Source organism: Typopeltis vanoorti, chromosome 5, assembly GCF_054136105.1.
Source record: "Typopeltis vanoorti isolate ZY-2024b chromosome 5, IOZ_Tvanoo_1.0, whole genome shotgun sequence".
NCBI classification, from domain to species: domain Eukaryota; kingdom Metazoa; phylum Arthropoda; class Arachnida; order Uropygi; family Thelyphonidae; genus Typopeltis; species Typopeltis vanoorti.
Window position 1 is genome coordinate 92,847,909 of NC_143553.1, and position 25,234 is coordinate 92,873,142.

At 35.7% G+C, this 25,234-nt stretch overlaps 1 protein-coding gene across 1 annotated transcript in view; it reads left to right on the top strand.

The window, feature by feature from the left end:
- Positions 1 to 25,234, top strand: part of LOC150106653 (transmembrane protein 184C) — a 200,380-nt gene that overhangs the window by 116,074 nt on the left and 59,072 nt on the right. The window contains exons 6-7 of the mRNA XM_090393251.1: positions 11,016 to 11,109; positions 22,616 to 22,728. Coding sequence (XP_090249377.1) covers positions 11,016 to 11,109; positions 22,616 to 22,728 — 207 coding nt within the window. The remainder of the gene's footprint in view (positions 1 to 11,015; positions 11,110 to 22,615; positions 22,729 to 25,234) is intronic.

Sequence of the window (25,234 nt, forward strand, 5' to 3'; positions counted from 1 at the left end):
TTCTCCTTATTCATTCCAGAACCTTCTTTAAATCCAACCATTTTCCCTATATCTCAAGTCATCCCTTTTCCTTCCTGTCTACACATGCATTCACATCCTCTTTGATCATCAACCTTTCTCATGCTGTGTTCTTGTCCACCCTGAGTTTCACTGTTTGTCTTGGACACTTGTTTTCTCATTCTCTACACTCATGCTGCTCACTTCTTCATTCATAAGCACCACATTAGTCTCTCCTTCCTTACTCTCCCACTCTTTCACATTGCATCTTACTTGCTCAGATTCATTTATTACTCTTCCCTCCAGCAGCAGTCTCTCTTCAAATGACTCACACCAAAATCATTCAAATGGGCAGTCCATCACTCTTATACAGTTCAATTCATTCTTCAAACTCATTCCACACATTAACAAACTATACTCCTTTCTCTTCACATATTTTTGCTAACATATCATTCATAATTCTTGCTCTCCACTTCATCTCATCACATCATTGTCGTACCTGTGGGAGAAATCAATGTCATACCTGCGTTTTTTATATTGGAGAAAAATGGGAAAAAATTGTAAATAAAAACCAAACCTTAGAGATTGACTCAACAAGAGAAACTTTTGAAGTTGTTTGCAAGACATAGTAGAAAAATATGAACTCCATGGTGGACATAAGAAGCTAAAGAAGTAAACCATGAAAATAAGAAAAATATAGAAAATTCCCAATCAGTAAATCAGCGTATGCTTTTTGGAGAATATAGCAAATAAATGTGGAAAAGCTGTGGTATGTATAAAAGTAGAAATGAAACACATGGAAAGTTACTGAAAAGTGTATAGAAGTTAAATATCATAAATATTATCAGTTATTTTAAAACACATAGTAGAGAAATCATGAAAATATAAAAGGATCTGTATTTGAGTTTTGTAGATCTCGAAAAGCATATGACAAGGTGTCAAGAGATAAGCTGTTCAAAACTCTGCAGTTATATGGTGCAAATGGGACATTTTGCATAGCTTCTTTTTTTTATATATTGATCCCCTACACAAGAGAAGTCAAAGAACCTATGAGTTTTCTAGAAAGATTGCAGGTTATAGTTGTTTGGAAATATTTTAAGGAAGGTTGTTTCAGAGGAAACAGAGGCAGATGAAATAAAAGAGGAGGTAAAGTAGCACGTTCAGTGTGTTTGCAGTTGCACTGAAAATAGATATACTGGACTGCTGCTCTAGTTTTAGCAGACTCAATAGAAAGTGGAAGAATAAGAGTTTGCCAATTTATTAGAGTGGTGGCCATAAAAGTACCTGTAGAACAGACACAGAACTGAATCATTGTGTCTGGGCGATAGTGGTTAAAGTGAGTCTATAAGGGAGAAAGAGAGAGAGAGAGAGAGAGATCATCTGTAAGGCAAATTGCTTTCTTCCTGGACAGAATAGAGAATTTTTAGGGAGTTTTTAGGTGCACTGCCCTAAACATGTTAACATTATTCTGAGGCCGAGCCAATTTGGAATTTGTATAGAGTTAAGTAGCCTGGATAGGTGAAAAATAGCATCTTGAGTAGAAGAGTATGTCTAGTTTTTTAGATGCTGAGGAAGCTATTGATGTGATGTGTTTGTGCCAAGAGAGGCTAATGGTAAATGCCAGTTTACTAAGCAGAGAGATCTGATCCTCTCTCTCTCTCTCTCTCTTGTGATTTATGTGTTACTGAGAGTAATGATAGGTGAGCCAAGATCCCTTTTGTGAGAGAAAAGACGAGACTGTTTCTGTGACATTGAAGGTGACCAAATTGCCCTCATCCCATTGAAGGATGGTTGAGATCAGTGTCTAAGGCACTAGATGAAGATGATCTTGAAGCTTTGGACATCTGAGCACTGCATGGTTTGTCAGAGAATGAATGGATAGTACTAGCATTAAGAAAGGTGTAAATTGGATTAGTGATTGAAAGTAGGTCATGGAGAAAGAAAGTAGGTGATAGAAGAGCCCTGAAGTACTCCTGTATTGGTAGCAAAGCTTGAAGAGCTTCACCTTGCCACCCAGAGTGGCAAGTAGACCAAAGGATGGCAATTTGTTTAGCAAGCCTTGATGCAAGATGCACTCAAAAGCTCTGTAAATGTGAAGCGACAACACATTTCTCCAAATCTTCACATGAGGTGTCCATTGAATGGCAAAATCCATACTGCATTCTGAACTTTGAATGGCAGAATCCATACTGGTGGTTGCTGATCAACTGATGGAGCTCTACATACTAAAGAAGTTGACTATTAATGATTTTCTCCATAATGTTGGAGAGGATTGAGATAATGGTGATTGGTCAATAGTCAGACAGTACACTTCTGTTTCCCTTTTTTAGAATAGGCTACATATATGATTGTTTCCATGCATTAGGATAAGTGCCAGATAAGTATAAAAGATTCCTATATATATTTCCATATGGAGATTGATGTTAAGGGCACTGGTTGAAGATGGTCTTGAAGCTTTGGACATCTGAACACTGTATGGTTTGTCAAACAGAGGGATGAATGGAGACTTCTAGCATTAAGAAAGTGCATGCAGTGCATTAGCATTAAAATGCTAATGGTGATAGAAGAGCCCTGAAGTACTCCTGTATTAATAGCAAAGCTTGAAGAGCTTCACCTTGCCACCCAGAGTGGCAAGTAGACCAAAGGATGGCAATTTGTTTAGCAAGCCTTGATGCAAGATGCACTCAAAAGCTCTGTAAATGTGAAGCGACAACACATTTCTCCAACAAACGCTAACAACACCTACACCATCTACACCAACAACAAACGCTAACCACTCAGCCTGGTTGGCTGAGTGGTTAGCGTTTGTTGTTGGTGTAGATGAACAAGGTAGTTGCGGTTGGTAGATTGGTGGAGACGGAGAGTTGTAGAGTAGGTATCCTCCCTCAATGAGTCTTTGGACTCCCTGGAGGTGTTATGTAGTAATAATAATGTATTCTCACAGAAATTATATTAGCCCTGGAGCTCAGTGTTTGAGTACAAAGGAGAGAGAATGCTATCAGAACTAAGACTTTTTAGTGTCCAGTTTTTTTTTACTATTTTTCTGATGTCTTTTTTTGCCAAAAAACCAGAACAGTATAAAGTGCTCAGATTCTGGTATGGTGGGAGGTGATTTGCCTTCATTTTGTATGCAGAAGTTGCTGGAAAAAACAGTGATGCTATGAGATCAAGTTTGTCTTTAGGTATAGTAACAGTTGTGCTATCTGGGGGCGACAAAGAGGTTGGAAGTGGAGATGACAAAGAAGTTGCATCCCTTAGCCTTAGCAAGGGACCAAAAGGTAACTTTTATGTTGTTGGCCTTTATGAAACAGATTTAGATTTGCTGATGATTGTTTTGCATTTATTGCATGCTTCAGCATTAGCTGAAGCATGCAATATGAAGCTGAGATTCTTGATGTAGGCTGATTGCAGTAAGCTGAGTTTTTTTTCTTCACCTGCTATGACACATCTTATGTTGAACAAGAACAAAAAAATTATAAATAGATTAAGAAAGTAGACAGAAATTTTGTTAAGGATGGGAGATGAAGCGCTTCATGACAGTGAGAATAATTTTTGTGACTTGCTTAGAGCATGTGTTTCTGTTGGATTAGCTGAAGTAGTAGTCAGGCCATTGAAAGGAAGAGTAGAAGTTTCACAGGTTATTCCACTTTTCCAAGCAAGTGACCTCTGAGTGATCTCAGAATGACATGAAGTTGGGAATAATTTGAAGGAGGGCATTCTGTGAGAATAAAATTTCATTATATTGTGATCTAAGTTACTGAGATGAGAGATGACCACTGTGGTGTATCTGGAAGGAAGCTGCTCTTTCTTTTAAGGTTACATGGTGGTCAGCATTCATAGTTCAGAAATTATGGAGACACAACACACATGTTAAAATAATTACTTTACTTAAGTAGCTTGCGACATCTGTGTTGAGGTCATCATCAGGAAAATACATACATATAAGATCCAAACTACATGCTACTGCACTTTACAAAGGTAAAATGAATCTAACTGCTTATTAATCTTTTACCTAGCCTGACCTCTTATGGAAAAACTAAATTAATAATGTTAAATTAAAAAAATTATAAATAGATTAAAAGAATTAAATTTCAAAAACAGATAAGTATAAAAATAAATTAAAAATTCCAATTAAATTAAAATAAATAAAAAATAAACACAATATTTTTAAACAATAAATAAATTAAAAACAGAACTACATTAAACATTTCTAAAGTCCTCTCGTATTGAGATTTTCTTCTGGGCTTGTTCCAGTTGCTATACGGGTTGCAGATGGGTCCTCCACATTCTTGGAATGATTAATCTGTCATTTTTACTCAGGTTTGGATGGTGTTTTAGCATTTCACAGGCTTCTTTGAATTTTCTCTCAAGCCAGGTTTTGGTGTGGTGTAGGGACTTAGTGCCTTTTCAGTCAATTCTATGGTATGTTTAGAATGTGTGGTCTGATGGGTCTGTTTTAACATGATGGAAGTATTTAATGTGTTGTTTGTGTTCATCTTTTCTGATCAGGATCATGCATCCTGTTTCCCCATATGTAGGGTAGGTTACATGTATATTGGATTTTGTAAACCTCTAGGGTAGGCCAGGTATGGCCCCCCCCCAGAAGTTTACCCCCAACAAAATTAAAAAATTTACTCAGTTCTTCCAAAGAAAATGTTTGAATTTTGTCGGAGGTTTGAAGGTAGTCATGATGTTTATTTATGTAGTGTTCTACGTATTTTTTCTGAAATCCTCGTACGTAGGATATGGCTATGACATTCTTGTAATCTTTTTTGTTTTTAGTGGTATTTTTATGGATTTTTAGCCATTTTTTACAAGTGTATGGTTAATAAATTCAAATTCTTCTTTTAGAGCTTGTTCATTCAAGCAAATTGTTAATGCTCTGCGTTTGAAGGTACTTATGACTCCTGGTTTTAGCTTTGGGTGGTGGTATGAATTTTTGTGTATGTATTGGCCCGTGTGTCTGTGTAGACAAAGAAGGAGAGACAGTCTGAGGGAAGATGTGTGACGAGTGTGTCTAGAAAACGAAGAGAGTTGTTGTTTTCGATTTCAATGGTGAATTGGGTACGTTTGTGTTGTTTGTTCAGGTGGCTAAGGAAGGTATTTAATGTCACGAGGGGCTGCGGGGCCAAATGGCAAAAATATTATCGCCATATCTGAGCCAGACTTCAGGCTTTAGACTGGCTGAATCAAGAGCTCATTGCTTGAAGTCTTCCATGTAAAAGTTAGCTATTGGGGTGGGGGAGTAGTGAGCCCATGGCTGTATTTATGGCCTTCCGAAAATACACAAAACAAACACACCACTACGTCTGATAGTTGAAGGAATCGACAGCTATAATTCCCACTTAGCCAAGAAATTAGTGACCACCCTCAAGGAGTTGGTAGGTCATTCCCCCTCCTACATAAAAAAAATACAAGATATTTTATAAACAAAATTAAAAACATCATACTCAATGACCAAGATTTATTAGTCAGCTTTGACATAACTGCCCTTTTCACTAATGCTCCTATCAATGATACTATTATTCTCCTACAGAACATGTTTCCACTCGACATCACGGTCCTCTTTGCCCACGTACTCTGCTCCAGGTATTTTGTGTGGCAAAACAATTTTTATCTACAAAAAGAAGGTACGACCATGGGCTCACCACTCCCCCCCCCCTCCCTCCAATAGCTAACTTTTACATGGAAGACTTTGAGCAATGAGCTCTTAATTCGGCCAGCCTAAAGCCCAAAGTCTGACTCAGAGATTTTGATGATATTTTCAACATTTGGTCCCATGGCCACGAAACATTAAATACGGTCCTTAGCCACCTGAACAAACAACATTCCGGTTGCTATATGGGTAAATTCACCAGTATCTAATTGACCACTGAAATCAAAAAACAACTCTCTTCCTTTTCTAGGTATACTTGTTACACATCTTCCCTCAGTCTGTCTCTCCTTCTCTATCTACTGCATCAAAATTCATACCACCACCCAACACAAAAACTAGGAGTCATAAGCACCCTCAAACACAGAGCCTTAACAATTTGCTCGAATGAATAAGCTCTAATACAAGAATTCGAATTCATGAACCATACATTTGTAAAGTATGGCTACAATTAAAAAACAGTTCACAAGATTCTCCATAAAAATACCCCTAAAAGCAAAAAAGATTACAAGAATGCCATATCCTATGTTAGAGGCATTTCAGATAAAATAGAGAGAACACTACATAAATACACCATCAAGACTACATTCAAACTTCCCACAAAATTAAAAAATTTACTCAGTTCTTCCAAAGATCCTCCTCCATACCTGACCCACCCAGGGGTTTACGAAAATCAATGTACATGTAACCTACCCTACATGGGGGAATCAGGATGCATGATCCTAATCAGAAAAGACAAACACTAACAACACATTAAATGCCTCCATTATGGAAAAACAGGCCTATCAGACCACACACTCAAAAAACATACCATAGAATTGACTGGAAAGGCACCAAGTCCCTATACCGCACCAAAACTTGGTTTTGGTGTGGTGAGAGAAAATTCAAAGAAGCCTGTGAAATGCTAAAACACCATCCAAACCTGAGCAAAAATGACAGATTAATCATTCCAAGAATGTGGAGGACCCATCTGCAACCCGTATAGCAACTGGAACAAGCCCAGAAGAAAATCGCAATACGAGAGGACTTTAGAAATGTTTAATGTAGTTCTGTTTTTAATTTATTTATTGTTTAAAAATATTGTATGTGTTTATTTTTTATTTATTTTAATTGGAATTTTTAATTTATTTTTATACTTATCTGTTTTTGAAATTTAATTTTTTTAATCTATTTATAATTTTTTTAAATTTACTTTAATTAAAAAATAACCAGGAGGAATTTAATAATTATTACATTTCATTACTTGAAGTAGAGAAAATTATCGGAAACCTAAAATTTGGAAAAGCAGCTGAAGTAGGTGTTAGCAGATATAGTGTTCTAAATGCTTCATTATGTATTATGCTGCATAATTCAGAAGATTTGATCTCCCCATGCCTCAGAATTCCAAATGATTGGATCCCAGGTCAAATCCCAGATAACTGAGATTTGCTTCATTTATTATTGTACCATTTTATGAAAATAAAATAAAACTGAATGTGAGAACTATAGAGGAATTTTCTTACACTAACCTTGGAAAGATTTATGCTCGAAAAAAGGCTTAAAAGATTGCTGAAATGGAGGAAAAACACTCTGGGTTTTAAATCAAATAGGGATCACCAAGACCTGCTTTATATCTTACAATTGATAACCAAAAAAAACATGGGAAGTAATATAATAAGGACATTATTTAAACTTGAAAAATTGTATAAGAATGTATTATTGAAGGGAGAAACTGTTAAAACACTAAGTCTATGTAGTATAAATGGAATCTAATGCAGAATAATGCATAGCCTAATAGTACTTAATTGTCCAAAAATCAGATTAAAATTGAACGATGCACAGCAAAATAGATGTTAAATCAGGTATAAGGCACAGATATATCATCATATATCATCCACTCTGTACTGCTATTTATAGTCTGTATAAATAAGACTACTTAAAGAAGTTATATTAAATCTGATATTCAATTAGGAGATGTTAAGACTTGCACATTTTCTCTATGCCAGTGATATTACAGTATTATTATTATTATTACAGCATACTCCCATGAAGTCAAAGATTCATCACAGGAGTCATGAGTCATGTTGCAAATCCTCCATTACTTGTTATTACTGCATCTTAAAATTATTCATTTACTCAATGCACTGCTAGAGAGGATGAATTATTCATTCATCCTCTTTAGCAGTTCATTCCAATCAGATATTGCTCCATGTGAAAAACCTCCCACCTATATTCCTATTCACCATGATGTTATGTAATCTTTTTCACTTATTAATTCTAATGTTTGAAAAATCTCTTAAGCTTTTTCGATTACAATATAAGACATACTTGGATAATATGAAAATCAGGATTATTATTATTACGTGACACCTCCAGGTAGTCCAAAGACTCATTGAGGGAGGGCACCTACTCTACAACTCTGTCTCCACCACTCAATCCAACAACTACAACAAACCACAACTACCATCATCATCATCATCATCTACACCATTGCCATCTACTGCCCACTACCAGTATTTTCACAGACAATTACAAGCATCCATGGCCACTGTTGGATTCGAACCTGCAGTCTTTTGTTTCTGGAGAGCGTATATGCCAACCATTCGGCCAACCAGGCTGTATTATGGTGATATTTAGAGCATATTTTATAAGTGAGCCAAAAAGTGATGTGAAATTGAAATTGGGAAACATGGAAGGAAAAACTGCATACCTGAGTAAACATCACTTATTGGCCACTGAATTAGAAACTTATTTAATACTGTGTTGACCTCTCCTTTAGCTCAAATCACAGCTCATATGCAGTTTGACATAGATTCCATAAGGTGTTGTATTGAATCTACATCTACAACATACCAGGCATTCACCAGACAGCCCTTTAACTGACTCAGATTTGGTGGAAGAGAACGTTTCTCTCAGATCTGTTTTTCCTAACATGTCCCATTGGTTCAAATCTGGGCTTTGTGGTGGCCAGGGAAGATGGCAGAATCACTGTCATGCTTGCTGAACAGTTCTTGTACGATGCACAGTAGCATTAGCATCCATGAAACAACCATCACCTGCTGAATAAAAAGTCGACATTGCAGGATGGACTTGATCAGGAACAATGTTCAGATATTCTTTGGAAGACACCCAACCTTCCAACAACATCAGGGAATCCATTCTGTACCAACAGAACATGCCCCACACCATGATACTACCTCCAGAACCTATAGTTGTGTTTACAAGGGCAATCTGGGTTCATTGCTTCATGGGACTCCCAGCAACCTCTGCTTATGTGGAAATCATTGATTTCCACATTGACATGCAACTGCCAGCACTGATCCTCTTCAGTTTTCCCTGCACGTAGTTTGGTGATATATGGGTAGGGAATAGCCTTCATTAAATGCTTTGGTCAATTGCTGCACACAGGAAGCTTGTTTGTCCATACAAGCTTCTGAGATGGCAATCTCATTTCTGACAGACTATCCTAGGACCACAATTATACCTCTTAGACAAACAATGTGGGTTAATTTTTCACTGGTTAAAGACCTGGGATATCTCACCTTTGGAGAAACAAGTCAACTCTGCATTTTCAAAATTGTGGCTGTAGCCAGACAGGCCACCTCCAATTAGCCCTTTATTGAACTTCAGAAGATCATTTTTCCCCCATTGTCATCAACATTATTAACTATTAGTGACCAGCAGCATTCTTAAATAGTTACCTAGAACATGTGATCAAGTTGTTGTTTTCGTGTGTGGTTTCCCCCAGATTTTCCTCATCCGTCCCTTAGGATCGGTTGAGATCATGCCCTCCAATGAGGGACTTGCATGTATTTTTTGACTTTAGATCAGTGTATGTTCATGGGGCCAGTTTACCTTTTCTGAGGGACGAAAAACCAGAGTTACTGGGAGAAAAAAACCCTCTACCCCTGTATCAGACTGGCCAACTCACCTTTAGTCAAAAGAAACTAGATAAAGGTTCCTCACGTCATAGACAGGAATCGAACCCACGTCTTTCTGACCAAAGGGCTTTGTCTTATACCAGTGGTTCTTAACCTCTTCGAAGTCACAGAACGCTTTAATTTTGAATTATAAGAAAATAATAATATAAGAAAAATTTGGGGAACATCAAAAGCTTGTCGGCTTTTGCAGATTTCAGCAATTTCAGGTCTAATATGTGATATAGTTATGCTCACCTCTTTGTCTATATTAGTAAGTCTTTCACGCTTTTCAGTTTTTATATTGGTTAATATTGAGAAACCGAGCTCTCACAAATGTGATGTTGAAAACTGTAACAAAATTTTCAGTGCCCTTGTGGAGAGAGCTGGGTGTTCGACTTGGATAAAAATCCAAAATTCCTCAAGAGTTATTTCAGAGAATTTCATTTTTAGAATACGATTAGTTGACAAGGTAACTAATTGTTGTTCTTCTTGTAATGAAAATTCACAATTCCATGTATTAACTGTGACAAATGGATTTCGTATCCAGTCATAATTGTGTGTATTTAAGGAAGAAAAGTAACTTGAAATCTTTTCTTCCAGTATTGTTAATTGTTCTGTTATAACGGAAATAATTCCCTCAATTTTTTTATTATGGAGCAAAGGAATCATATCAAGTGCATTTTTTTCTGATATGCTTTCCAAAGAGAGACTTTTTTCTGAAAAGCTGACAATCTGTCAGTGGATGTCAAAATATTTTCATTTTTCCATTGGATACTTGTATTAAAGCTATTTAAGTTCTCTGCAGCATAAAAATTGATTCACTGTTTCTTTTTCATTAATGAAACGAACGAATGCTAGTATATGAGCTTTACCGCTAATGTCAGTGGATTCGCAATTTGTAAAGCAAAATGTTGTTAGCAAGTTTATTGGTAACTGTTTTCTCAATATCATCTGACAGATCTTTAATTTCATTTTTTATTGTATTGTCTGAATGAAGAATTTTCATAATTTCCTTTTTTGCTTCGTCGTCAAGCATAATGTTTACTATTTCACAACATGCTGGTTTGTTCTGTTGGTTTAGAAGTCAACATGCATAGCAATCTTCAGCTGTTAGGATCAGAGTAGCCAGTTACACTTAAAACTGTGTCATGCGACATCTTTCACCGCGGAACACGTGTTCCGGGGAACACCGGTTAAGAACCACTGGTCTATACCTACTGAGCTATGGAGGTTCTTATGTGACGAAGTATTTTGCATATATACTACAAAAGTGATATTTACATTCATCTGCATAAAGGTTTTTAATTCTGTGGCCTGTATGTGTATATTAAAAAGTAAGAATAAAGCCCTAAAAAAAAAACAGTGTGGACAGTGAATTTAAAGATTATTAAAATTTATATTTAATTTTTATTTTTAAATGAAATTTAAACAATAAATATTAAAAAAAAAACTTTTATATATTACAGAATTTGTGAACTTTGTGGTGTTTATGAAGAAGGCAACTTCTCTGCAAAGTTTGCATTTCCTTATATAGTGGCAGTAAATAATCTCTCACAGTTTGTAAGTATTATGTGCGTGTGTGTGTGTATGTGTATGTACATATATACACTGCTCAGAAAGAAGTCCATGGACCCCCCCCCCCCCATCATGGGTAAGGCACATTGTGCCATAATGCAGACCTATCTGTTCAGAAAGTGTTGACAAATTGTGCCATCCCTTGTCAACAATCAGTGATACCATACTGAAATGGAAGCACTGATTCACCTGCGTGGTACTCGCAGTGGAAGACGCTCACTGAACATTACTGTGGGGGTGCTACGAAGGATAATAAATAACATCCATCATTTGTCGGCTGACACGTTGAATGCCGAGTTCTGGGCATCAACTGAAACAAGAGTATGCACAAAATCATTCAGAACTGAGGCTCACAACATCGGTTTCCATGATAGGACTGCAATATGCAAGCCTCACATTACCCAAACTAACATGCAGCATCATCTTCAGTGGTCAAACAGCATGTATCAAAAGCTGGGGTTATGGGGCAACGAATCATGCTAACACCCTCTACCCAGCAAATGGATGGGTATGGATGCGGTGGAGGCCTGGTGAACATCTCTTACCAACGTGCATAACCCCAACTGTGAAATTTGGAGGTGGCAGTATGAAGGTATGGTCCTGTTTTTCCTGGTTTGGCCTTTGATCTCTGTTAGTGGTGCCACAAACATTAAACTTTGAGAAGTATCTGAATATTCTGGGCAATGCAATACTTTCTACTTTGCAACATTTCTATGGAACTGACCATTGTTTCTTTCAGCAGGACAATGCACTGTCATAAGGCTGCTATAACTGTGTGGTTTGTGGGAATGAATGTCACCACACTTGACTGACCTCCACAGAGCCCTGATCTCAACCCTATTGAACATTTTTGGGATGAACTGGAGCATCAAGTGAGGTCAAGAGACATCTGTCCCCACAACAATCCTTGACCTCATGTAATGAGGTCATGGGTTGTTGTGGGGAAGAATTGTCCAAAATTCCCATTAATCACTATGGTATGCTTGTGGAAAGTATGCTCTGTAGGACTGCTGCAGTCATTACAGCAAAAGGAGGTCCTACATTTTATTAAGGTCGGCATCGTGGTTCTTTGTTCCTAACAGTATGGTGTCCATTGACTTCTTCCCAAGCAGTGTGTATACATATATATATATTATTTATTTATTTTTATTTTTTATTTTTTTTTCAGCATTGTAGGATAAGATTTGCTTTTTTTTTATGTTCCCTTCCATATTACATCTGATCCAAAGGCCTATCGATGGCCAAGCATCTTGACTTTTTACAGCCTAATTTTGGTAATGATATATAGGTTAATCACATCTGCTCTTGTCTTGATCAACCTTGCTTAAAGAAAAATGTGCAATTTTTGGAGAAGTCAGATGTACAAATGTAATTTTATTGATACTATGATTAACTTTAAGGTTTTGCAAAATAATAAAGGAATAAATTAACATTGACAGTGTCTCCTTAATACAGTCAGTTGTGACAATGTCCATGCACCTGTTTCAAATCCATTCTTGGACATGAAGGACGTTTTAGATAAAACTAAGTTAACTAGTCTCATAAAGAGGTGGCAGGTTTTTTGTTTGTTTATTTTTTTTCCCAGCAAAATCAACAAACTGTTGGAGAACACACATGCACATTGACAGAAATAGCATCCTACACAGAGCATAACTAGCCTCTCCTATCCCTGTGGGGGTGTTTAGGAGTTGAAGCTGAATAACTGGAGGAGATCCCTATATAGGCATTTTAAGGAATGCAGAGAACCATCAAGATCTTCCAACCTAATGTTCAATCCTCATTTTCAAGATTAGCATCATCAACATAAGAAGTATCAATTTAAAAAGAAATGGAACTAGGAATTCGATAAGTACAAGACTGACATAATAGGTATTACCAAAACAAAGGAGAACAAAATCTATTATTACGGACAACTCCAGGGAGTCATTAGACTCATCGAGGCTAGTCATGTGGGATCTTGCTAAGAAACAAATATAACATGTTATATTCAGGCAATAACAATCAAGAAAAAGGAAGAGTAGCTATAGTATTAAATACTAAATACAAGGCTAATCTTCTTGAATGGCAGGCAATATCTAGTAGAGTGATGTGGGCAAATATCAGAATGGGGAACTGGACATTGAAACTAATTTGTACCTATGGTTCCACAGACAGTTCTAGTAAGAAAGAATCAGGGGAAATTTTCAAGGTGCTAGAGAAGGCAGCTGATACAATAAAAAAAGGAAAAATTGATTCTTGTTTGAGACCTAAACAGCAGAGTAGGAAATGATTATGAAAGATATAGAAATGTTTCGAGAAAATTTGGAGAAAAGTTATTAAAAATGGTGTGAATGCTGGATTTCTGTTCAGGATATGGATTAGTTATTGCTAACACCATGTTGCAACATAGAGCCTCTGTAGCTCAGTCGGCATAGACAAAGCCTTTTGGTCAGAAAGACTTGGGTTCGATTTCTTTCCATGACATGAAGAACCTCTATCTCATCTCTTTTGACTAAAGGTGAGTTAGCTGGTTTTATGCAGAGGTAGAGGTTTTTTTCACCTGGAAACTCGGTTTTTCGTCCCCCAGAACAGGCAAACCAGCCCTGTGAACATATGCATCTACAGGCTAGGACACCCTGGTAGGCATAGGGTGAACCACCTTATCCATGAGACAGCAGCTAAAGAGCCTTAAAAGCTCATAAAAAGCTTAAGACCAGACAATGTTCCAACATAAAAATATGTACACATTCACATGGAGAGAAGATGCAAGGAATAAGTAAAGTCTCATTGATTATGTTATTGTCGATAGTGATGTTTTCCAGTGGTTCAGGAGCCGAGCTAGTAGAGGACTTAAGGGAAATGATCATCATTTAAATTTTAGCAGGATAAAATAGATTTTCTTATTGAATAAAGATTACCTAAGAAAGTTTTAAAATGAATCAAAGTTGAGCAGCTTTTAGAGGTGAACAGTAGATAGACTCAGATGCACAAATATTATTTAAGAAAAAATGAAAGACTTTGAAAACAACAACCAAACTTTGCGGATTCACCTGTAAACCCTGAGAAAGCATCGATTGATGTTTTCTTCAGGTAGTGAAAGTAAAGAAGAAAGCATATTGAAAATTCGTAGCAAGTAAGTCAGCTCGTGCTCCTAGACAATACAGATAAAAATTTAAGAAAATGAAGCACAAGTCATCAGGAGACTTTCATAAGAACATAGAAAATATCAGGAAGGTGGCAAATATTCTGGAGACTGTTGAAAAAGCTTAGAAATTGGAGGAAAGCATACTGTAAAAGAAATTAGAGATGATAAAGGTAACTTAAAATCTGGAGATAAATACATTCTAGATATCTAGAGCAATTCCTCTGAAAGATTGCTAAATGAAACAAGCAGTAACAGCATGGTGGTGGAAAACACTCAGCAGTAATGCAATGAGGAATATATATTAATACTTGAAGTAGAAAAGACCATCAAAAATCTAAAATGTGGAAAGGCAGTTGGAGTAGATGATATTTGACCAGAAATGCTCAAATATAACACGATATAATATGGAAGTGTAAAAGTTTTACAGTGGCTACACAACATAATTCAGAAGGCTGGTCAGAGGGTCAAATTCCAGATGTTTGAAATCATAGCTTTCTGTTAGAAGGGAAATAAAACTGAATGTGTGAATTATAGAGAAATTTTTCTACTGAGTGTTCCTAGTAAGATTTATGCAATTATACTTTGAAAAAGGCTATGAAAAATTGTGGAAGGGAAGCTCGGAGAACAAGAGATTCTTATAATTAGATTTTTTATTTGTTATTTTCAACAAATATAACAAATAAATATTCGAGTTATATTCTTTAGTATATATTCATGTTGTAAGTCATCAGTTAGAATTGAAGAAGGTTAAGAGCCTTCATAGCTCAGTCAGTATAGATGAAGTCCTTTTGTCGGAAAGACCTGGATTCAATTCCCATCTGTGATGTGAGGAACCTTTATCTGGTCTCTTTTGACGAAAGGTGAGTTAGCCAGTCTCATACAGGGGTGGCAGGTTTTTTTGTCCCTCAGAACAGGCAAACTGGTCCCATGAACACAAATCTATAGTCATAATATATATGCGTGCACACACACACTTAATCCCTCATTAGGAGAGCTCAACTGACCCCCCAAAGGGACAGGAGTGAAAGTGGGGGGGACCCCATATGAATATTACTATTGAAAGATGTAATACAGGAGGATGGTTTTTACCTTATCTCCATTGTTATTAATCATCTATATAGATCACATTATGAAGAAAAGTGGTATTAAACCTGATATCAAAATTGAAAATATTAATCTTGAATCTTTACTTTATGCAAATAATGTTATACTTCTAAATAAATACAGTACAAGTCTGCAGGATTTTGACTAAATTGAATAACTGTTATAATAAATTTGGTATAAAAATCAGCAATACAAAGACAAAGCCATTGAAAATAGGAAATAAGATTGAAAACACATCAACTGCATCCTGAATAGAGAACTTATAGAACAAATAAAATACTTCAGCTATTTAGGCACAATTTTAGTAAAATGGCAAATTAAATATAGAAAAGACAACAGAGTCAATAAAGCTGGTGTGGTAGGAAGCTAACTGAATAAATGTATATGGAATAAGAGTGAAATTAATCAAAACACTAAATTAGATGTATACAAGACTGTTCTTATGGATCCGAGAGCTGGGGCAGAAATAAAACACTTGATCAGAGACTGAAACTATGGATATGAGAATTAAAAGATTAGGTGAGTGAACAGATGACTTCAGTTGCAGTATCATATTAAAAATGAGTATCTTAAGAATGAATTTGAAACTGTTGGCATTCAGGAATGTGTTACAATGGGAGAATGAAGTTTAGTGAAGTAAGTGTCTCTTGTCAGGATGGCAGGAAAAAAAAGACCTAGAAAAAAAAAAACAAGAATTGGGTGGATTGATAAATTAAGAAGTACCTTAGATAACAGAAATATAAGATCTGATAATACTAATCTTGAAATAACAGATTAATTTGGAGGAGGATTGTTGATAGGAAGTTGGTAATGATATAACTTTTTCATGTAGTACTATGCTTTCATGTAGTTCATACTGAATACGAGTGTCCTTCAGTAGTGTTTGCTTGTGAGGAGAACAGAGATCATGAATAACGAGATGGCTGAGTTGTGCGAGGCAAAGGAGGAACAGTTTGTGAATTTGAAGGAAAGTTGGAATGGTTTAAAGTTGATGGATTGCAATTGAATAGGTTTGGCATTTAGAAAAGCTATTGTATGTTGAGAAGGCACATAATCAAGAAGTTAATGTATCTAATGGACAAAGGGTACTTGGGAAGCAGATCACACAGCTAAACAGGTTGTACAACAGGAGAAAGATGGATATGAGGTTGAAGAGTGGTTGAAGCAGCACAGCTTGTTGGAATGCATGAAGGTGAGGATGAGACAGGTATGAATGGCAATCAGAGTCAGAATCAGGAAAATGGGAGTGGTCACACCAAAGGACAGAGAGAGAAATGTAATATTGCAGATAAAGTAGAGAATGTTGGAGGTGGTAGAATGATCTCAAAGACATGGTGATTGTTATGTTTGTATACAAATATAAGGGGTATTCAAATAAGACAGCTGAATTTGTTGCATTGATTGAGGCAGTATCTCCAAAAGATAATTGTATTAAGTGAAACTTGATTTTCTGAGAATGATGATGTCAGGAATAGAAATGGAAGGATATACAATTTTCTAGAAGGATAGGAAGGTGAAAAGAGAAGGGAGAGAGTGCTGCTAATGATTGCAGAGGAATGTACTATCAACTTCCACACTTTGTGGAAGTTGATAGTACATTAAAAGATTTTGAATCTGCCTAGTGTGAAGTTGAAATTAAATTATTTTATTAATTTTATTAAATAAATAAATTAAATTATCTGATAGGATGCTGTTATAGGCCAGAGAATGTAGAGAATGCTGTTGGAGAAATGTTTAGACAAATTGGTTGGACATGTAACAAGAAGGTGATCCTGATGAGAAATTTTAATTGCAGTAACATAGAATGGAAGAAGGACATAATGTATAGGAATAAGGAGATTGAGTTTGTTGAATTTCTGAGGGATAAATATCTCAAGCAGCATGTGACCAAAGCAACTAGAGGCTTTAGTGTTTTGAATTTGGTAATAACTTCACAAGATGTAGTTGTTAATGAGGTATTGATACTGCTGCTAGTTGGTGAGATTGATCATGAGGTACTTTTAGGAAGTAGTGAAACAAGAAAAGGAAACAAGGGATTTCTTCTGCTATATGACAAGCAATAATTATGGCAGGTTGACACTGGTGGATAGTCATGGCAGCAGAGTGACCGTGGCAATGGATATAGTGGAATTATTGAATTAGCACTTCATCAGCATATATCATACTGGTGTAAATGATGCCTTGCAATATATAGAAGGGAGGCAAGTAGGAGAATTGGAACAGGTGTTGATTGGGTTAGATGTTAAGGCTGTGGGAGTGGATGACATATCACCACGAATTCTTAAGGGATGTGCACAAACAATGCTTATGGAATAGTACCATTCCACAAGCATTGTTCTAGGACTTAAGTTTCCAGTTATAGTGCAGTCTGTATAACTGCAGTTGCAGTCAAGGTGTTGGACAGATTGGTTAAGAATAGAATACAAGATTAGGTTGATGGACATAGTATTCTTACTTAAGATTGTCAGCATGGATTTGTAAAGGGCAGGTTAACAATTTACTTGTATTTAATGATAAGTAATGAGTGTGTTAGATAAGGGAGAATCATACATATACAGTGATTTTCTTAGGCAAAATCGTTTGATAGATTACTACATGAACCATTGCATTGTTAGTTTTGACATCACTGTTTGGTTCGATTGAAAAATTTACCTCAACTTGTACCAGTTCAAAGTATACCACGAGAGCTTTGTGCCTGAAAAATAAGCACATGCATTTTTACTTATTTATTGTAGTCTTATTCTTATGGTGGGAAAGAATAGGTGAGCCCTTACGAAATGAAGAGTTCAATGAGGATAGTAGTCCCTTAAAAGTTATTACAGAACTTGAATTGATACACTTGATACACGCTTTACATAAAGGTCTTATTCATCGTGATGATTGTTTTGGAAGTATTGTGGAATGTTATGCTGATGTGTACTGTGTTATACTTTCACTCGATGGCACAAAAAGTTGCTGGTAGGTTGATTGCTATAGTTACATAGTTTAATACAGACATGCAGATTCTGATACTATTCAGAATTATCTCCAGGACTGCAAGGTGATGGATCATTTAAATATGATATTCATCCTTATAAGGTTCATGAAAAATGTCATTAACCAGAATGAGCCTTTCCTAAATGGTATATTTACTTGGTTTCCTTGGAAATTTGGTTTGTAAGTCATGCTGACTAAGCATGTCATTTATTTACTTCCCATGTTTGGTTATTTTCAGTATATTTATTTGACAGTTATCCTCCAACAAATTGGAACACAAGAAATAATGCATTTCATGCACAGTATTGTTCTCCTTCAGTTATTCTATGCTTAGTGAACAGGGATGCTAAAATTTGCAGTTAAACAAGTTAGTTGCTTTCTTTTGTTAATCCATTGTAATCATCAAATATATTTAGCCATTACTATGACCCCCCCCCTTGCAATAAATTTTTGCTATGCCTTTGCCTTTATTGATGATAATCTATAAATAAAATGAGGGTGCATTTGACACACACAGATTTAATTTCATTTGTATGTAAAAATTAAAAGAATGTGCATTACTTAATAGTTGCCTATCTCTTAAAGTGAGGTGCTATTTATTGCCCAAATTAATTTTTGATATTTATTTAATTGGAATATTTTATTTGCTAGTTATCATTTATTTTATTTTTCTCCTGAGTAACATGTCTTTGGATAATTCTGTTCATTGTTCCTTTCGTTGTCAACTAGCTTTTGAATCACTATTTGTATATACAGCACATTTATTACTAAATCACTTAAGGAATTGACAACGTAGATATGAATATAAATTAAATGACACTTTAATAAATATTTCCGATATTTCGGCAGTGTCATCTTCAAAAGGAACTTATAAAAAAATGGCATGTGCACGTAGGTACTACAACACAGTAACTGAGAATGAAGTGATGAAGTTAATGTTCTCCTAAAAGTCCTGATGGTGCCCTCTAGTGGGCTAAGTAGGTGTTCTTGGTTATTGGGCTGAAGGTCTGCTGATGTAAGCTTCCCAAATCTGGGGCAGTCTCATACAATCAAATTTGTTGAGGTTTGGAGAGTTGTGCATAACCAATGTATAAGCCTGTCTACAAGAGCATATTTATTAGACTCTCATGATGAGGCCCTTGACTCCATGGTAATTACCAAATAATAATATGTTGGCATATAAGCTGCAGAGGAATGGGAATAGATAGTCTATTGGTGATTGGCTCTCTGAATAATACTAGTATTTTGTGTATGATGGAGCAGTATCTCAAAAATGGAGAGTAACCAGTTGCATGCCCCAGTGGGCCATGCTGTTTAACTTTTTTGTAAATGATATGCCATGTGAACTGACTGGGGCTCTTCAGTTTTGATGATTCAAAGTTGGGGAGAATTATAAGTAGATGTTAATTCCATTAAGGAAGCTATGAATAGACTTTTGACGTGAACAAAGGATTGGGATTGTAGTTTTAATATTAATAAATGCAAGGTGTTGCATTTTGGAGTGCAGAAATATAAAGCTGTATACTATATTGACAACACTGTACTGCAAAATTTGGGAGTGATGGTTGACTGTCAACTGAAGTTTTGAGTGCATATTGCAAAGGTGGCACATTGTAGTTGAATAGAGAGACTTACTTGTTGACAGTACATGCTAGTTTATTTAACAGTATTGATTCACAACACAGAATGATAAGAAAATAAATATTTATTTATTTATTAGCAGATATCTCACTGGTATTATACCAGTGAGATATCTGCTAATATCTGAAACATCCCATACACTGCATCTTCAGAGCACAAGAAGTTTGTCACAGTACATGAAACAACAGCAATTTGTTGTAACTGGGGGACTTTTTTTTTTTTTTAAAAAATTGTAACAGTCAACACAAGGAACTTAATTAGCACCATCTATTGTAGGATAAAGAGAGAAAAAAATCAATACTTGTTTAAATCTTAAAATGACTGTCTCCCAGATTTTTAGTAAATAGATACAGCCATACTTGTTGAGGTTTAGAGTATGTTTTAAAGCTGCTGCTGATTCCAAAAACAATCTCTCTGACTTATGATTTCTGTGCAGCACTATCCAAGGCATGGTCTGCTACACTCAATATTTGCCATAACGATAGTGCCAAATGTAATTTTTATGTTCTCCAGTGCAGATGTCAATAAATCTTCCTGTCTGTCCATAGTAAGTTAGGTCACAGGAACGGGGCACTTCATATACTCCTGGACGTGATAAAGAAGAGAGCTTGTCCAATTTAACATATGGTTTACATATGATGTGTAGCTTTAATGTATGGAATGGTAACAGTTTTGCTATAGTAACTTTCACAACATCAGCTCAACTGTATTGTATCTTAAAAATACTAACTCACAGAGCGAGACCTATCTGTTCCAGTTATACTGCTCTTACCACTGAACTCTGTTACTTGCATCCCACTTTCATAGCCAGTGGCTATAATCCCCATAGGGGGGAAAAAGCCCCCTCCCAGAAATTCCCTGCATACACAATACTACAGCAAAACTGTTACCATCCCATACAAGTATTCTTTTGTCCAGTGTATTATGCCAGCTGTGTATTAGATCACTGATAGAACCCAAGAATTCATTGCTCTAATTGTGTTTAATCCATTAAATTTTGTTTTCAAAATATTTCTGACTCTTTTGGTGTATTCTGCTGCTGCCTGTTGTTTAACTTTCGAGTGAAGATCATCACTGTCTTCTAGTATTCCTAGGTATTTATAGTGTTCGTTAGCTGAAATTGCTTTTATATATTTCTCCTGATCAAAATTAAAATTGCTAGCATTATTAACTTTTCCTCATTTAATGGATAAAATTGCATATTTATCCAAACCAAATTCTATTTTGATTTCCTGACTGAAAATAAGAACTGTGTTCAGTAATGAGTTTATTTGTTGTGCTGATTTTCCATATAACTTCATCATCCATATACAGTAGATGAGAAATATGAATATTATATGTAGGAATTTCATATCTAAGTTTTGTTTTCTTCAAAATCATAGACCAAAATATCAAAGAAATGAAACGTAATGTTAAAGAGTCGTGGTAACAAGAAATCACCTTGGAAAATTCCACATTTAATGTAGTATCTCTGAATCGTTCATTATTGACTATTTAAGTTGTTTTCCATGATTTCATATGAATGTATGTTTTTTGCTAATTCCAAATATCTCTAGTGATTTTAGGATCCAGGAGTGTGGGAAGTAGTCAAATGCTATAGTCTATCCATGCCACATTTAAGTTAGTTTTTTGTCTTTTTGAATTTCTGAGAATCATTTCATTAATAAGTATCTGGTCTTTTGTTCCTCTAAATTTTTGAAAATTGCCTTTTTGTTCAGTTGGATAAATCTGATTATCTGATAAGTAGTAGTATATGGAATTTGCTATGATTGCAGCGAACAGCTTAAGCATAGTTGGTAGGCATGTCATTGGATGATAGTTACTTGGGTCTGCATCCTTATCCTTATTTTTCATGAAGAGAAAAGTATGCCCAGATATCATCCGGTCTTCCACTGAGCCTGACTGCAACAAATAATTAAATTGTTCTGCCATTCGACCATGTAGACTGGTTAGATACTTTAGCCAAAATCCATGTGGTTCGTCCTTGCCAGGTGCGCTCTAATTTTTTAATTTTCTAGCTTGTGCACTGACCATTTCTTTAATAATAATGACATTTGACATTTGTTTTTGTTTCATTTCTGATTCTATTTTCTTGATCCATGAGGCAACTTTCCCAGATTGACTTCCAAAATTAGAGTATTTCTTCTTCTTTTTCTGGTAAATGATTGTTTGCATTTGTATTTCTCTGAAGAGACCGAAAGAGTTGACGTTGCTTCTGTCGAAATTGTATATTTTGTACATATCGGTTTATTCTGCTTTATATCTTTTAATTTTCTGTGCAGTCACTATAATTCTTTGCTTTAGCTCTTCAGTAACTTTAGCAATTTTTTGTTGAATAAATGATATGCATTAATGAGTTTGCTTTTGGTGCTATTATTTTTCAGCCATCCTTCTTTAAGACACTTTAAGTGGCTCAGATCAGCTCGAAGTTTGTTGACTTTTCATTCTAACCAGATTTTTCATGTTGCAGATTACTTCATCCGTGGCTTTTGCTCTTGCAGTTTGCAAGAACAAATGATTTATGAATAATTTATTATGATTTTTATTATAATTCTTCTAATGTTTTGTTTATGCTCAAAAATAAATATTTTTACAATTAATTTTGTGTATATGATTAACCAGGAACATAAAAAAATCTGTTTTCAGGTTGCCATGTACTCCTTGGTATTATTTTATAAAGCAAATGCTGTGGAACTTGCACCCATGAAGCCTGTAGCAAAATTTTTATGCATCAAGTCTGTGGTGTTCTTCTCATTCTTGTAAGTATTTGTAATCAGTCATATAAATCATAATGTTTTGATGCTTGGCACAACATTCTGGATCTTGTTTCTCTGGGTTGGTGGGGAGGGGGGAGACCTTTGTACAATTTTCTTCTTTCTTCCTACTACAAAGAAGTTAAAGGTGACATGAAAATGGGAGAAAAAGATATCCTTGAAGTATGGAGTAATTACTTTGAAAAACTGCTAAATGAAACAAGCAGTGATGACAGCACAGTGGTAAAAAACATTCACCAGGCATGCAGTCAGGAATACATATCCATACTTGAATTAGAAAAAGCCATCAAAGGCTTGAAATGTGGAAAGGCAGCAGGAGTAGATGATACAGTTTGAACTTTATTGGCTACAGCATTGCCATCCATTACCCTTCAAGGGTATTCTATCAATTTATATATATGCTTATCTCGACCACCACACGGGGATTTAATCTTTTGCTATAATATATAATATACAGGGTGTTCGGGATAAATTTGACATATTTATAATTAATTATATTTTTCCGTAAGTTACATGTATTAACACACACTTCTCTTCATTTAAAAGTTTGGACCCTTCATCATTCATATACAAGATGTCAGAAAGGATGGATAGCTGGAACCCACCTGAATCATGGAAGAGAATAACTTGTATCATGATGATTCGTGCCCGCCATCAAAATAAGGATATTACGACTGCTGCCCAATGCTCCCTGAATACAGTAAAAACAATCAGGCATGAACTAGAGACTTACAGTGGTGACTACGAGGATGTAGCAAGAAGAAAGATCCCTAGCAGACGATCTGATTGCGTTCGTACAGCAGAATTCCTCGCAAATCTGCAGGAACAGGTGTTGAAGAACCCTGGCATTGGAATTCGGGCTTTGTTCGTGGAGTTGCTAACTGTAGTCAAGCCCTGGATAACAAGGGTAGCCAATGGTAGGCCGTATGTATGGCAGCAGGATTCGGCCCCTTGCCACACCTCTGGGAAAAGTCAAAAATGGTTGTCTGAAAATTTCTACGACTTCACCAGTCCAAATGTTTGGCCTCCAAACTGCCCAGACCTTAACCCCATGGATTATTTTGTATGGGGCGCAGTTGAAAAAGACACCAATCGCACTTCCAGTAATACAAAAGTCCAGTTAATGGATAAAATTAAAACAGTTTTTGCGGCCCTTCCCAGGGAGACTGTAGCATCAGATTGTTCGAGGTTCCGAAGCAGAATTGAAGCTGTGATCGATGCTAATGGTGGTTATTTTGAGTAAATCTTGTTGATAGTATTGTAATTAACTCTGCCTGTAATGTTTTTTTGTCAATTCATTAAATTTAATAGATACAAAGAAGATTTTCTTTTTCCTTACGAAACTGTCAAATTTATCCCGAACACCCTGTATGTATGTATATATATATATATATATATATATATATATATATATATATAGTTTATCTTCTTTTGCTTATCCTGGTATTCTATTATTCTATCAATTTATATATATATATATATATATATATATATATTGATAGTTTATATTTTGATTATCCTGGCCACACACACGGCTTTAATTTATTTAATTTATAACAGTCCTTATAAGGATTGGCTTAAAGGGGCTAATTTATATATATTGATAGTTTATCTTTATATTTATAATTGATAAACTATCAATCTAGTAAGGTAGAAGTGGAGGAATTTTTTCAGACTTTAGAAATAGCAACTGACACAATGAAAAAGGAAAAAGTCAGTCCTTGTTGGGGATCTAAATAGCAGAGTAGGAAATGATTGTCAGACATACAAAAATATTTTTGGAAAATTTGGAGAAAAGAGCAAAGCTAATAATAGCAAATACTTGTGGGATTTCTGCTCAGGACATGGACTGATTATTACTAACACTATGTTCCAACATAAAAATGTGCACAAATTCACATGGAGGGAAGAAGCTAGGAAGAAAAGTCTCATTGACTATGTTATTGTCGATAGTGATGTTTTCTCCCTGGTGCAGGACACCAGAGTGTACAGAGGATTTGAAATTGGAAGTGATCACTATTTAGTCTTGAGCAGGATAAAATTGAATTTCATATTGAAAAGAATAACATGTAAGAAAGTTTTAAAGCTAATAAAAGTTGAGCAGCTCTCAGATGTGAACTGTAGACTAAAATACACAAAGATTAACGAAAAAAAAAATGAAAGAGTTTGAGAACAGGAACCAAATCCCAGAGATTCAGTGGCAAGCCTTGAAGAAAACCCTGATTGATTCAGCCAGAGAGGCATGTGGTGAGGTTGTCTGCAAGGATAGAAAAATCAGAACTCCATGGTCGACACAGGAAGTCAAAGAGGAAAAGAAAAAAAAAGAAGGAAAAGAAGAAAGCATATCAAAAGTTACTGGCAAATAAGTCCGCTTGTGCTCTTAGAGAATACAGAGACAAATGTAAGAAAGCTAAACACTGTGTAAAACTGGCTAAACAAAAGTCACGGGAGGACTTTGGCAAGAACATAGAAAATAAATATCAAGAAGGTA